Source organism: Zootoca vivipara, chromosome Z2 (assembly GCF_965207765.1).
Source record: "Zootoca vivipara chromosome Z2, rZooViv2.hap1.1, whole genome shotgun sequence".
Classification (NCBI taxonomy): Eukaryota; Metazoa; Chordata; class Lepidosauria; order Squamata; family Lacertidae; genus Zootoca; species Zootoca vivipara.
The window spans coordinates 18,038,763-18,053,048 of NC_142585.1; the positions used below are offsets into that span (position 1 = coordinate 18,038,763).

Genomic DNA, 14,286 nt, shown 5'->3' on the forward strand with positions numbered 1-14,286 from the left:
ACCGACTCTGGGGATGCGGCGCTCATCTCGCGTTATTGGTCGAGGGAGCTGTCATACAGCTTCCAGGTCATGTGGCCAGCATGACAAAGCCGCAACCAGAGCAGCACACGAAAACGCCGTTTACCTTCCCGCCGGAGTGGTACCTATTTATCTACTTGCACTTTGACGTGCTTTTGAACTGCTACGTTGGCAGGAGCTGGGACAGAGCAACGGGAGCTCACCCCGTTGCGGGGATTCGAACCGCCATCCTTCTGATTGGCAAGCCCTAGGCTCTGTGGTTTAACCCACAGTGCCACCCGCACCCCAAGGCATTTCTTACTCAATGTTTATTTGCTAATAATTCCTGCTTCCCGGCCAACCACGTACCCTTCCTTCCTTCCTTCCTTCCTTCCTCTGTCCCTTGTTTACATGTCCCCCAATGTTATCAGCAGTACATCCCCCCCCCCCGATGTACAAATTATATTCTCTTGGCACCTGGAGGTCACTTTTCCCAATCTATAGTAAACCTTAAGGTTAGCATCTGTTTTGTTATGAGATACAACACACTTCCAGACCTGTCACTATTTTCAGGGGAATTCAATCACATAACGGCAAATTCAGGTCTTGTAATAGGAGATTGTGAGGTCTTGTGTGACTGACAAACCCGCTTCCTCTAAAGATTGGACTTTTTACAGTAAGGAAAGTGATGGGGAAGGTATGGAATAACTCTTGCTTTGATGCAACACTATCTAACCTCCCTGCAAACAAATTGAGACAAATGCTCATTAAATAGCCAATGCCATCTAATCTCCCTGGAAACAGAGCAGGATGACTGGTCAATGCACAGGTCCTCTGAAAGTGCCCGTTGTCTATAACTAAATATCACCAGTGTTGTTTATTAGGAAGGGAGAAGCAAACTGAATCTCATAAGATGATGATACAGAGCCTGAAGATTGAAGAAGCAATGCAAGCAACACAAATACATCTCTGTCCTTCTGCGGTGGAAAGCTTCTTCACCTTAAGATTGGCTTCTTTTGGTCTGCCTGCTATTAATTGGTAGTGCCTGTCATGGGCCTCTCTGCCAAAGACTTTCCCCCCCTTCTTGAGCCTCCAGCCTGTTCCTCCCCTGTTAACAGATGGACACTTTTGGCTCATGCGTAATACATATATGCAAACAACCAGTTGGAAGGTTCTATGTACGAAGTACTGGCTTAAAATGCAGCTCGGCTGCTCCTTTCCTCAATTTGGATTGAAGCTGGGGGAAAACAGACCAAAATACAGTATTGCATAAGAGAAAAACCAGGATATATACCTGATATTGATACTGATTGTGTACACTGCGTGTACACTGGCTTCCCAAACTAACAAGGGGAGCACACTGGATGCAGAGTAAACAGGAGTATGTACACAGCCAGGTAGCAGCAAATAAAGTGCTGTCTGAATGGAGCAGAATAGAAGGCAGAATAAATCCGCCACTAATCCACTGTTATTGTGTAAAGGGCATGCTGCTGAATACACCAGCCTGGAGGGGTGTCAAACCAAGATGGTCCCTGCACGGGGGACCACTCCTCATCTGCAGCCTATGCAGCCAGGGGCAAAGGAAGGCGCCGGGGCCCCCAGGGCGGGCGTTGCTACGTAGGGCGCATGTGCAGCGTCGCTACGTATGACGCATGCGCCGTACGTAGCGATGCCACACATGCGCTGTACATAGCGGTTTGCCGGCAGCGCCACTCCAGTGTCGTACGGACAGTGCCGGGATCCTGTGCTCACAGCTGCAGCCGCAAACGGAGGATCCTCTGTTAGCATAAATCCTATGCAAGGGAAAAAAGCTGCATGTGACTGATTGTTTACATTATAAGACTGCTGTAACTTTCCCACACACAGGAGACAGTGTAACTTGATCTCCTGTCATGTGATGTTCTTTGTTCTGTTTCTACTTTCACTTCTGATTGAATGAGAGTGATGGCGAATACACTTAACCATCGCTCCCTAATAAACGTAGTTAAAAGCTACGATTGTTTGCTGTCTTCTTTACCGAAGCCAGTGGCAAGAGAAAGAATATAGGGCTTTACACCCCGATATTCTAACATCCTCTACGTGCGGCTGCGGCAGTGCGATAGCTGCTCATGCCGCCACGAGCCCCCATGGGGTGACTTCTTGCCACCCCTGCAGACATGGCACCCGGGGCGCACCGCCCACCCCCCTGTTGAGATGCCACTGTATGCAGCACCAGTTGTTTCTGTGCAGGTGGTGGCAGGGAACTGGTATTTGCCTGCCTTCCAAGCAGGTGATCAGCACTCTGTCTACCAGCTGTTTGCCAGGTATATTTTCACATGCAACCTGCTTCAGGTGCCCTAGGAATTCTGTATCGAGACACATTCACTACTTTTTCAATCAAAACTAAAAAAATGTCAAAATTTACAAACAAATATGAGCGAGAGTCCTGCACGTTAGTTGACTCGTTTGGTGGTTTCAGCAGGGTGAGCCGGCATTCTTAACATATATCCAATGTGATTTATGTGTATCTTGTGGTTTTCCTGCTCCTTATTGATTTGATTCTTCTGTTGTATTTACTGCAGCTTTGTTGTATGATTGTTTCTTTCGTATTGGAAAATATTTTTAATTCGTCATTGTTACTGTAATGAATGAGTTGCTTTAAGCTCAGCCTGGCCGTTGCCAAAGTGAAATACAAATATAAAATAAAATAAAATGTGCTTCAGTTTCAAAAAGAAAAATAGTTTTCTTTCTTTTGCACCTCTGCCCCCAAACATTTAGGGGTTTTTTTTAAAAAGAAAAATAAACATATAGAGTCTACATGTGTATGTCTAAGGCAGGCATCCCCAAACCTTGGCCCTCCAGATGTTTTGGACTACAATTCCCATTATCCCTGACCACTGGTCCTGTTAGCTAGGGATAATGGGAGTTGTAGGCCAAAACATCTGGAGGGCCAAGGTTTGGGGATGCCTGGTCTAAGGATTAGCAAGGGTTGGGGTTGGCCTTGCTGCTTTCGATTGTTGACGTCCTGCCTCTTATTCTGGCTTTCAGCTTGAATTCTCAGGCAGCTCTGCCTTCATCTTTACCCTGCCATCTGGAATCTCCATTCGCATGCTAAGATGCCCCGAGGAGCATTCCCCCTCTTGCTGCTTCTGTGGGCCAAAATGGTCTCCTCCACATGGTATGAAGGTAAGCACTGACAAGGCAGTACCAAAGTCATGCAGACTTGGCCCAAGACAGGCACATCCATTTTTATACACATTGTAATTAGCTGTGGTCTCCTTTTGGTCACTGAGCTGCCATCTGAGCAAGACCACAGTCAGTCTGTACATAGTAGGGTATCTTTGTCAAAGAGGCCCCCAAGGGATAGGCAATGGGAAAGGGGGAGGAGCAGCCAGACATCCTGCAACCCCTTCGCCACAAAAGCATTGCAACTAATAACCCATCGTGGAACTAATTGTGGTTCCTGCTTTGCTGGGGGCAAGGAAGGGCAGACAGGTACGCATCTGGGGTTAGGGCCATACCTAGATTTAGGTAAATATAATTCCGCACTCCTCTGCCCCCTGCAATAGCAGGAGCTAAATTTTTCCACATGTCTCTGTCTCTGGCTGATGAGGAGACCACTTGGCAAGCAATGGTTTGTCTGGAGCAGTTTCAGACAGTAAGCAGTGGGGTTGGGGTGTCGACAGGGAGTGAGGGGCTGGCAATGAGTAAGCCTCTTTCCTTCCTCCACTGAGTTTCTTATGCATCTTGGCTCTCATGTGTTCCACTAAAAGTCCATCCATTGCCTGGTCACTGTTAGGCAAGCAAATACCGTCAGGAGACACAGTTCCCAGTTCTTATTGCAGTCGTCTAAATGTTTCTGGGAAACCTTGCAACAGATGTGCTTTGCCACATGTGCATGAGGCTTAAGAGGCCATGCCTGTATAAGCTTGGGCCCTTTTCCTGGGCCAGACTTCTGTGCCTTTAATGGCAACAAGACAGAAAAGGATTTCAGCAGGCAATGTTTTCCCCACCCTCTCTAAAAAGCAACAACAACCCCAAAACAATTATGAACATAGGAAGAGTCCTGCTGGATCAATCCAGCATCCTGTTTTAACAGTGGCCAACCAGATGCCCATAGGAAGCACCAAAACAGCCCCTGAGTGCAACAGCAGTCGACTAGCTCAGTTGGTTAGAGCTTGGTGCTGGTGACACCAAGGTTACAGGTTCGATCCCTGTACGGGACAGCTGCATATTCCTGTCTTGCAGGGGGGGGGTTGAACAAGATGACCCTCGGGGTCCCTCCCAACTCTACCATTCTATGATTCCCAGCAGCTGAAACAACCTGCCTCTGACAGCAGAGATAGCACGTGATTGCCAGTAGACACTGGGGATGATAGGCAAATTTGTTTCAGGCCAGTTCTTGTGCCTTGTGAATTTAAGATAACTCTGCCCACATTGCAACACCAATGCTAGGTTTGGTTCAGACAAGGCTGGTCTATCTCTCAACCCCCAGCTATGAGCTGTGGTGAAAGAGTTGGTTTAGATTTCTTCATTTCCATCTTGGAAAAGTGTGGCCACATTTGTGATTGCTGGAGCTACAACTACTATGGGCTATGAAGGCTGACTCAGCCCTTTCCTTGTAAGGAGATGGTTAGACATACATCAGACTTTCCCTAGAGGCTGGTGGTGCAGGAACATGACACTGGAGAAGGACAATTTATGAGTGGGAAGGCAGTACCCCACAGGACGTCATTGTGTGTGGTGTGTACACGTTCTCCATGGAGATGCTGTCTAGACTAGTATTCATCCTCTCCCTGCCCCTCTCTCCTGACTACTTCCCACTGCAAAACAATGGGAAGCTTGCGAGCCAGAAAGAGGCAGCGCTTCAAGCAGCTTAGTCCACACACCATTAAGATTCCCAATGAAGTGGGAATCAAAATACTGGACCAAGGAAATAAATGTAATAGGGACCAGAGAAAGCATCAGTAAGTGGAGTCCTGGCAGCTGCCCCAGGATACCAGGAGCTGCAATTAGCCCTTGCCTCTAAGCCTCATCCAAACCTGGAGAAGGTGAGCAAGAGCTGCTCTTCCTCCTTCCTCCTCACTTCCATCAGTGCTCACACACTGAGAGAGGTCAGACACTGCACAGGCAGCAACAGGAAGGAGCACAAATAAAAAGACTGGGGGTTCCAGGAACTGGTTTCAAGAACGCTGCTGGGCAAGTCTGTGGGCCTTGGCAGAAGCTCAATGGCACTGATTCCTGACACTGGCCTTTAGTGCTAGGCCGCCTCTCTTGAAACATACAAGGCAGCAGTGTCTCTGGGCATGTGCAGCCTGCACCCCAGTCATCATTGGCAGTGGGAGTGGGTGGGTGGGTGAGGAGCAGCTTTTCCATCCTAGGTATTTTGCACTTAGCCAGCGTTGGGCTCTCAGGGCCCTTCTTCTTATAGACGTGAAGCGACGCTCTCAAGCAGAGCAACGGAAACATCTGGCCTTTTGCTTAGCAGAGATGTGGTTTCAGAGCTAATGCAGCAGACGTTGTGCCTCATTTCAAGCATGGGTGCTAAAATTAAGAGGTGGGTCCATTCACAAACAGGAACAGGAATGATTCATGAGAGTGCCTGGGTGATGGGGGGGGGAATGAACTGTGGCCTTTGGAATTAGAGGGAACCCAGTGGAAATGTGACCTAACTGGGTTGGAATGCCAGCTCTTATTCATTCATCTGGGATCCAATTCACTATAAAAGTTATTTTTGTCTCCACATTTGTCTTTCACTGATCTTTGGGAAAACACTTGGGGAAACACACACACACAACCCTGCATTTGTTTTGTCTGAAGCAAAGAAAGTAAAGAGATGCTTGCAATCTATCCTTCTGGCATACATACACAGGAAAAGACAGCCTTCAAAATGATCCAACGTGTCTTTAGGGAGGGTTTGGTTAGCATGCATAGGCGTAGCCAAGGGGGGCAGGGGCAGCTACTCCCCAACCCCACTATCAAGTAAAACAATAGAAATATTTAACTGACCAATCACATTGGTTCTGTCAACACCCCCACCCCAAAAATAATCCTGACTACGCCTATGTTAGCATCACCGTTCTTCCAAGGACAATAATCCTACAAGTAGGATCCCAGATTTTTCTTAGAGGCTGCTGCTGAAAACTTACGCAGACACCTCATTGCAAGGCAAGCTTTCCACATGTTGGATACCCAAAGGATCATTTGGAAAAGGCATCCTGAGCCTGCCCAGCATTACATCATAGTGAACACTTGAAACTTCCTTATACTAGGTCAGGCATATGAATAAGGTGATCCAGCAGATACGGTATTAGACACTTGGAGATTCAATTCAGCAAAGGCTCCTGAGAAGCTTAGCAGTTATGGGATAATGGGACAGGGGGTCCTCTTATGGATCAGTAACTGGTTACAGAGCAGCGAGCAGAAAGTAGTAATAATAATGGAGAGGTGTAAAGAGAGGGGGGCAGGAATCTGTGTTAGGAATAGGTTAGGGAGGGTTCAGGTGCCCTACACACGTTTTGGGTGAAGGCATGTAGGCCCCCTCAGACTTGTGTGTGGATTGGAACTGTAGGTTGAGAGGTGTATGCTCCACAGACCAAGCATGGTTTGCACTGCACTTACAAGGTGGCCTTTCTTTTCTACTTTTAAAATATTTTAAGCTGCTGACCTGACAGTAAAAGCAAACAAACAAAGCGCCTCTTCTAAAATGCTTCCAGGGAGTAACCGTACATCCTAGTGTGAAGTCCCTTCCTGGGGAATTGTATGGGGCGGGCGATGGGAGGCAGCCATCTGCCCCACTCCAAACTCGTCCTTGAACTCAATTGGCATGCGGGTGTCAAGACAGCGACAGCACAAAACCCCGTGGTAGCACAAAGCCCCATGTGCTATTCTCTTGGTCTGTGCCTTCACAGACAGGTTGCATGATGCTGATTCAAAGAAAGCAATTTGAATCCGTTTTTCATGAAACAAATGAGACGTGTAACAAAATGTTGCCGTGTAAAGTGCTGCTGATTCCAGTCACTTCATTCAATTCCTCCCAGCTAAAAGCAACAGGCTGGCAGATTTCCGGGGACACAGCATACTCAGTCCTTATGAGCTGTTTCAGGAAGAGGGTTTCTCTCTTAGGGTGATGTTTTATATATATTAAAAATAATAATGTGCATCTGCAAACCTTGGGCATCCCCAAGCCTGCTGGTACCAAGGGAGTGGATGATACAGTTTTCACTGCGTAAGAGCTTTACAGCCTAAACATCAGAAATAAGGCTCACCCACACTTCTGTTAGTCCCATGATTCATTCTGTTTGTCCCACAATTTCTAGGCATTGGTCTGAGAGGTTTTCCTTTTGCCCCACAACTTTCCCTGGAAAAACCCACTTTTTTTTACCACTGACCCAGAACAAAGGTCAATATGCAGAAAACGGTGGGTTTTTCCTGTGGAAAGTGGCAGGACAAATGAAGAACCTCTCAAATCCATACCTAGAAATCGTGGGACAAGTCTAAGTGTGGATGAGCTAGTAGAGGGAATGGTTTGGGGGCAGTCTTCTGCTGCAGGAGCCAGTGAATATTTCATCATCAACACCCTCCCTATAATTTTATTTCCTTGCATTTGTGAATCACTTCCCATGAGGCAGGCACCCCAAAGTGATTCAATTATTAAAAATGATTGTTAACTATAAAAAAAGTTTTAGACAGCAGCATATAGATAAAATCAGTTCCGATTCCAAGTTCAGATACCAAGTGGAATAAAGGTTTCAGAAGGCTTGTTGGAAGGTGAACTTTTTTCACAGACAATACAGGGGGTGCCTGTGTGATATGCATTGGGAGGGAGTTCTGCCATGCAAAAGGTCCGATTCCATTATTGTGCAGAATAGACCTCCTAACAGGATGGTAAGTGCAGGGCTCTCTCTCCTACAGAATGCAGTGATTGGTTGGGTATGTAGCAGCTGAGGTGGTCCTAGCAGGTCCCAAGCCTATCCTGGTTCCAAGCTGTATGTTGCTTTGTGCACCAATAGCAGCACCTTGAACCTCGCCTTGTAGCTAGGTGCAATTATTTCAGCAGCAAGGTAGTAAGATGGTGATATTCTACCCCAGTGAGCAGCTGAGCTGCCACATTTTGCACTAGCTGCAGCTTCTGGGCCAGCTTCAAGGGCAGTACCACACAGAGCATATTGTAATAATCCAACCTGGAGGTTACCAGTGCATGGCTGACTGTGGTCAGGCTAGCCCAACCCGGAAATAGTTGCAGCTGCCTTACCAACTGAAGCTGGTAAAAAGGCTTAATAGATTTAAGTTGTACTCTGGCAATCTCTGCTTCCATGCCATCTCCATGTTGCTTCCTGCATTTAACAGACCTGGCAGAAAAAACTGTTTAGTCTGGTGGTTCATGCCAGCAGCCCTAACCAGGCTGCTCTTGGGAGGAAATATTTGTGCAAGAACTCTTTTCGGAGAGTATATGCTCTAATGATTGGTTTTGAGGTTGGGGACCCAATTCACGAATGTACGTCCCCTCCCCTCCCTTGACCTACTGAATTCAACACCAGATGCTATTCATAAAGAGGTTTTAGCAGGTAGAGCCTCACCTCTCTAGGTGCCGTATTCACCAACTTCGATGCCCTTTCCAAGAATGTTTCAGAAGACGACAAGTTGCAACCAAGACTTGCATGACCTGCATGATGGATCCTAACATAAAACAACTTCTTAATGCCTCTCCTCAAGTACTAGACGGCTTTGGAGACATTTATAAGATCACTTTGGTTGTGAGGAAAAAAGTGCTGGATACTTGTGCTGTATTAGTATGATCTATTGATTTGCAAATGTGCAGGCAGAACAGGCAGAACTGAAGCAGGCATAAGAAAAGTCCCAAAGCTTAATCATTCCCACCATAATTCTTTCTCTCCCTTCACCAACCCCACCAGAAGCAGATTTAGAGCAGTGCATCCAGTTCAGTCACATTGAGCGTGGAGCCTTGGGGGTGGCGCAGCTAGGATTTAGACTGGAGCATGGGGGTGTGTGTGTGTGTGCTGAATTTTGATGTCTCACACTGGGCACCACTGAAATGTGAGACCTCAGGATCCACCACGGACACCCTTTGTTTCTTTTTCTTAACATCGGGCCTGAAGAAGACCTTTGGAGGTCAAACGCTTGTGACATTTCAGTCAGTCCTATTAAATACATTTTCCTGCATTTCTGGATTTTTGCCCCTGACCTGCCTCCCCTCCCACCCACCCAGGACAAACACGTCTACCCGTCTTGTGCATTTGTGTAATCAGTAGCAAAATTTCAAAAGAAATCCCAACAGACAGATCAGGGACCGGGATGATTTCTAGGGAGGAGGAACCAAACTCAGGACTTCCCCTGGGCAATGGCATCGTTGGCACAGATTCGGAACCATTTTGGCAGAGTCTGTGGGGGCGATGTTACTCTGATTTGGGACAGGAACAAGCAGGGCTTCCCCCCCCCACCCGGAACTCATTGGAACTCACCTCTCAGGTGGGCGCCATTGCCATTATAAGAGAACAAGGGAGGCATTCATGGTGAATTCCGGCACCTGTTTTTCTAGAAAAATAGCACTGGGAACAAGGATGTAGACCATGGGTAGGCAAACTAAGGCCTGGGGGCCGGATCCGGCCCAATCGCCTTCTAAATCCGGCCTGCAGACGGTTCGGGAATCATCGTGTTTTTACATGAGTAGAATGTGTCGTTTTATTTAAAATGCATCTCTGGGTTATTTGTTGCGCATAGGAATTTGTTCATTCCCCCCCCCCCAAAAAAATATAGTCTGGCCCCCCACAAGGTCTGAGGGACCCCTGCTGAAAAGGTTTGCTTACCCCTGATATAGACAATCTGGAGATGAGCATTCTGTTTCTCCCCTCCTTTGTGCCAGGATCTGGCTACTCCGCTGCAGAAAGGCAAACCAATGAGGTGTATGCTGAAGAAACCACCCATGTTCTTGCTCCAGAATATCGAGGTAAGCATTTTCAGATTGGTAGAGCTAAATAATCTTTAAAAGTGCACTGCCATCCAAGTGATGTTGGACTACAACTTCCATCAGCACTGACCATTGGCCAGGCTGAGTAGGGCTGATGGGAGTTGGGTTTCCATTGACACATGGAGGCCAGCCATTCTCATGTGATCTCTTGGAAGGCCCAGCTGTGCCCAGGTCACACATACATCATTCTCTGGGGGAAGGGGCAGTTTGGGGCATCCTTGGAAAGGCTCCATCTTTTTGGCTCTTCATCCCTCCTGCAGCCTGAGGGATGCAAGAGGCAAGCAGTAAGGGTGTCAGGAACCCACATACACACATCAATTGGAGGTGCGAGGAGGGAATGGGACCGCAATTACTAGCCCCACTGCAATCACCATACACCCACTAGCCATACTTCTCAGGGGCTGAACATAGAGCATTAGTGAGCAAGGACTGTAGGCACATAGGGGTCTTACATGGGACTGCATCTAGGTTCCCAGTTGTGAGGAAGAGCCCTGTATGCTCAAACATTGGGTGAGCATATTCTCGAGATGGTTGGACAGTGTTCTCGAAGCTACGAACATGAGTTTGACCAAACTGCGGGAGGCAGTGGAAGACAGGAGTGCCTGGCGTGCTATGGTCCATGGGGTCACGAAGAGTCGGACACGACTAAACGACTAAACAACAACAATTCTCATTAATGGCATGCTTCACATGTTTGGTGTATGGTGTCTGCGCACTCCTAGGCTCCACTTGCATTTCAGACACTATAATATTGCTGTAACAGTCGTGGCTTTCCCCAAAGAGTATTGGGAACTGTCATTTGCTAAGGGTGCTGAGAGGTGTTAGAAGACCCCCCTTAGGAGACCGCCCCCCATTCCCCTCACAGAGCTATGATTCCCAGAGTTCCCTGGGAAAATGAATTTGTTTGTTAAACCACTCTGGGAACTTTCCACTCTGTGGAAGAGAATAGGGGTCTCCTAACAACTCTAAGCACCCTTAGCAAACCACAGTTCCCAGGTGGTATAAGAGTGCTAAATATATAGTTGTGGTCAGAGAGAGTGAGGGGAGCCTTGTAGGCCATGTAGGTAACTCACCTGCTCAAACTGGAAAACTTAGAAATAGAAGAGCCCACCACAATGTTAGGTCCCTATCTGCACTATAAAGCAGTATCATAACACTTTAACAGCCATGGCTTCCCCTAATGAATCCTGCGAACTGTAGTTTGTAAACAGTGCTAGGCAACCATCATGGGCAGATATTCTCTTTTCCCTTTCACACAACAGGCCCTTGACCTGCCTGGATAATGCTAGCCATGGGGTCCTATGGGGACAGCCAACAGCTGCTGTTTTGCTCTGTGGCTGGGTCGGCCCTGACTAAAATAATTGATGTAAAGACAGAGAAACAGCTGGCACAAAATTAATTTACCACAGTTCCTGAATTCAGAAGTTTGCCTGAAATGTAAAATTAGGGGGCAGCTAGTTGGGGAAGCTCCAAGGCTGTGCTATTGTTCACCAGGGCTGGCCCCCTGAATCTGGTTTTCAAAGCCTGGAGCTTGTTAAGGAACAATAACAAAGAGAATTCCTCTGAGCACACACAGAGTGCTTTCTTCCATAGCCAAATAACTAACCATACTAGTCAGACCTTATCCAGAGAACTCAGCCTGGTTCTGTGGGCCACCCTTTTAAGGAGGATACAAATTGAAAGGAATTTAGTGGGGGGAGGATGAAGATTGTCTGTGGTACAGAAAGCAATTCCTATGATTAAAGTTTAAAGAAACTGGGGGTGTTTAGCCTTGGAAAGAGAAGTCAAGAGGTGGACATGATAGAAATCTTCTTACTGCTGAAGAGATGTTGGATAGAAAAGGACAAAAACATACTATCTGCTGTCCCAGAGTGGGCAGAAGTAGTGGTAATGGGATTATGCCACAGAAGCATTAAATTTCAGCTGAACTTTGGGACAAACTTATTTGGGGTAAATAAACACCCGATAAATATGCCATTATAAATACCATGATGGTATTACATTTTCTGCGTTTCATGTGAAAAAGCCTCATCCTTTCACAGCCACTCATCTTATTGCAAACAATGGGGGGGGAACGACCCAGATCAGATTCCCCATGGTAGATCTGAACGCATGACCAGGTATATTTGAGAGCAGGCGGCCCCTTGAGTTACGAAAGCTTTTGCTCTTGATAGCTAGAATACCTAGCTGAGGCTCTCTCTCTCTCTTTCTCTCTCTCAGTTCCCCAGTGGTGTCACCTGTTGAGCATTTATCACGGGGAGGCTACGTGCTATTCTCCCCGTGGAGGTAATTACCGCAGCAGCCTGGGGACGCGCTGTGAGCTTTCCTGCGACCGTGGATACCGCTTGATTGGCCAGAGGTCCGTACAGTGCCTCTTAAACCGTCGCTGGTCAGGCCATGCCTACTGCAGACGTAAGTGTCACGCCAGTGCCCAGAGGCCGCTCCACATTACAGCCATCCTCAGGAAGCCCCATTAAAGTACCCAACATAGGGTGCCATCAACATAACCCAAGATGAGCCTGCAGGATAGCTCAGTTGGTAGAGCAAGATACTCTTAATCTCAGGGTTGTGAGTTCAAGCCCCATGTTGGGGGAAAAGATTCCTGCATTGCAGAGTGTTGGACAAGATGACCCTTGCGGTCATGGGCATAGCCAGGATTTTTGTTAGGGGGGGCAGAACCTCTGTTAGCTTTGTACAGTATTTTTTAATGTTTTTTGTTGATGGGGGGCAGCTGCCCCTCCCTGTCCCCCCCCCTCCGGCTATGCCCATGCTTGTGGTCCTTATGATTCTATGTGTCAGAAGTAATTGCTGGCAGAGAATAGACATACACATCTACTACATATTTTGGAAAATTATCTGTTCGCTTGTAGATTTTGACACCTCTTAAGATATTGTCATAAAACTTTGCCTGCTCGTTGTTCCAGAGACCAATGAGATTTTAATCTATGCTTCGATACAGCTACACATCATTTTTAATCAAGAAAGCAGGCTGAACCTTTCAGAACTGTATTGATTTTCACCACTGATTTCAAGAGTGCTTTATATCAAGTGCAAAAGGAGGTTTGTGGGAGGACTGAGTATGAAGGACCAAGGGTTTCACAGAAGGGTCCAGGCATATTAATCCTGCACCATTAGAACAGCTCTCAGGCAGAAGAAGCGTCTGGCCTGATCCCTGCTGTGAGGGACAGGGGATATCGCGAAGTCCCTCCCCTCCTGAGTTCAAGCCCATCCCCGAGCACAGGGGAAAGCAGAGAGAGTTCCGATTCCAATGGGGAAGCAGGAAGTCGTGTCCGAGGCTCAGGCAAGGTAGAGGAGCCAGGGTCCCAGGTGGGACAGGAAGGGGCGAATAAGGGGGGGAGACCCATCCCCCCAACTCCGGAATTACGCAGAAAGAGGAGGGGAAAGAGGATGGGTCTGCCAAAGCTTTTGTGTTGGAGAAAGACGCGCCAAAAGCCATTCGGAGGTTCTGGAACCAACTGACCACATCACTCCGTGTAAATAGCAATGACTTCAGCACTGTAAATACGCAGCACCAATAAAAGAATAAAATGCAGAGCTGCGTAGCGTCGTTACTCTGAAGTAGCCCACTCCGGCCACTGTGACAGCAACCTCCGAATCCTTTTTTTGGGCTACTTTGGAGTTGCCGGGATGAGCGTGTCAGAGGCGGAGAGATGGCGGCAGATCGCGGAGAAAGCCCAGCAAGAACTGCAGCAGCTGTCGCTGCAGGCGCAGGGGGAATTGAAGGCAGCTAAAGAAGAGACTAAGAAGGTCCAGGACGACCGGCTACAACTTGCGGAACAGGTGAGAGCGCTACAGGAAAGAGAGCAGGAATTAAGGGCGGTGGCGGTAGACCTCCAAAACAAGCTGGATGCAGAGAAAAACAAGGCGGGAGGGGCACCCCAAGTCCAAGTGCTGCCAGGAAGGAGAGCCGGGACCCTAGTAAGCAAGTTCAATGGAGACCCGAGGGAATATCAGGGCTTTGAGACTGAGATTGTGTATGCTCTTGAGCTGCACCACGATGAGTTCCCTGATGATGAGCACAGGGTAGCGTTTATTGTGGAGCACCTTACCGGGGCAGCCAGGGAGTGGCTAAGACCGTTAATCGCAACAAAGAATCCTTGCATGAAGAATGTCAAACTATTTCTAGAAGGTTTGAAAACGATGTATTCGTCCGATAGTCATATGGACCAGACTAAGGAGGAACTTCATAATTTACGCCAAGGAAATATGACAGTTCGCGCGTATTGGGCGAAATTCACCATGCTGGTGCACAGATTGGGGTGGGAACTAGAGTCACCCCCAATGCAAGCGGCGTTCTACTT

The 14,286-nt window shown here is 47.7% G+C and overlaps 1 protein-coding gene across 2 annotated transcripts in view; it reads left to right on the top strand.

Annotated features, from left to right (window-relative positions):
• The window catches only part of SRPX2 (sushi repeat containing protein X-linked 2), a 31,920-nt gene that overhangs the window by 2,927 nt on the left and 14,707 nt on the right, over positions 1-14,286 (top strand). For both annotated transcript variants that reach the window (XM_035113535.3, XM_088664512.1), the window contains exons 2-4: positions 3,025-3,162; positions 9,860-9,943; positions 12,185-12,376. In XM_035113535.3, coding sequence (XP_034969426.1) covers positions 3,093-3,162; positions 9,860-9,943; positions 12,185-12,376 — 346 coding nt within the window. In that variant the 5' untranslated portion in view covers positions 3,025-3,092. The remainder of the gene's footprint in view (positions 1-3,024; positions 3,163-9,859; positions 9,944-12,184; positions 12,377-14,286) is intronic.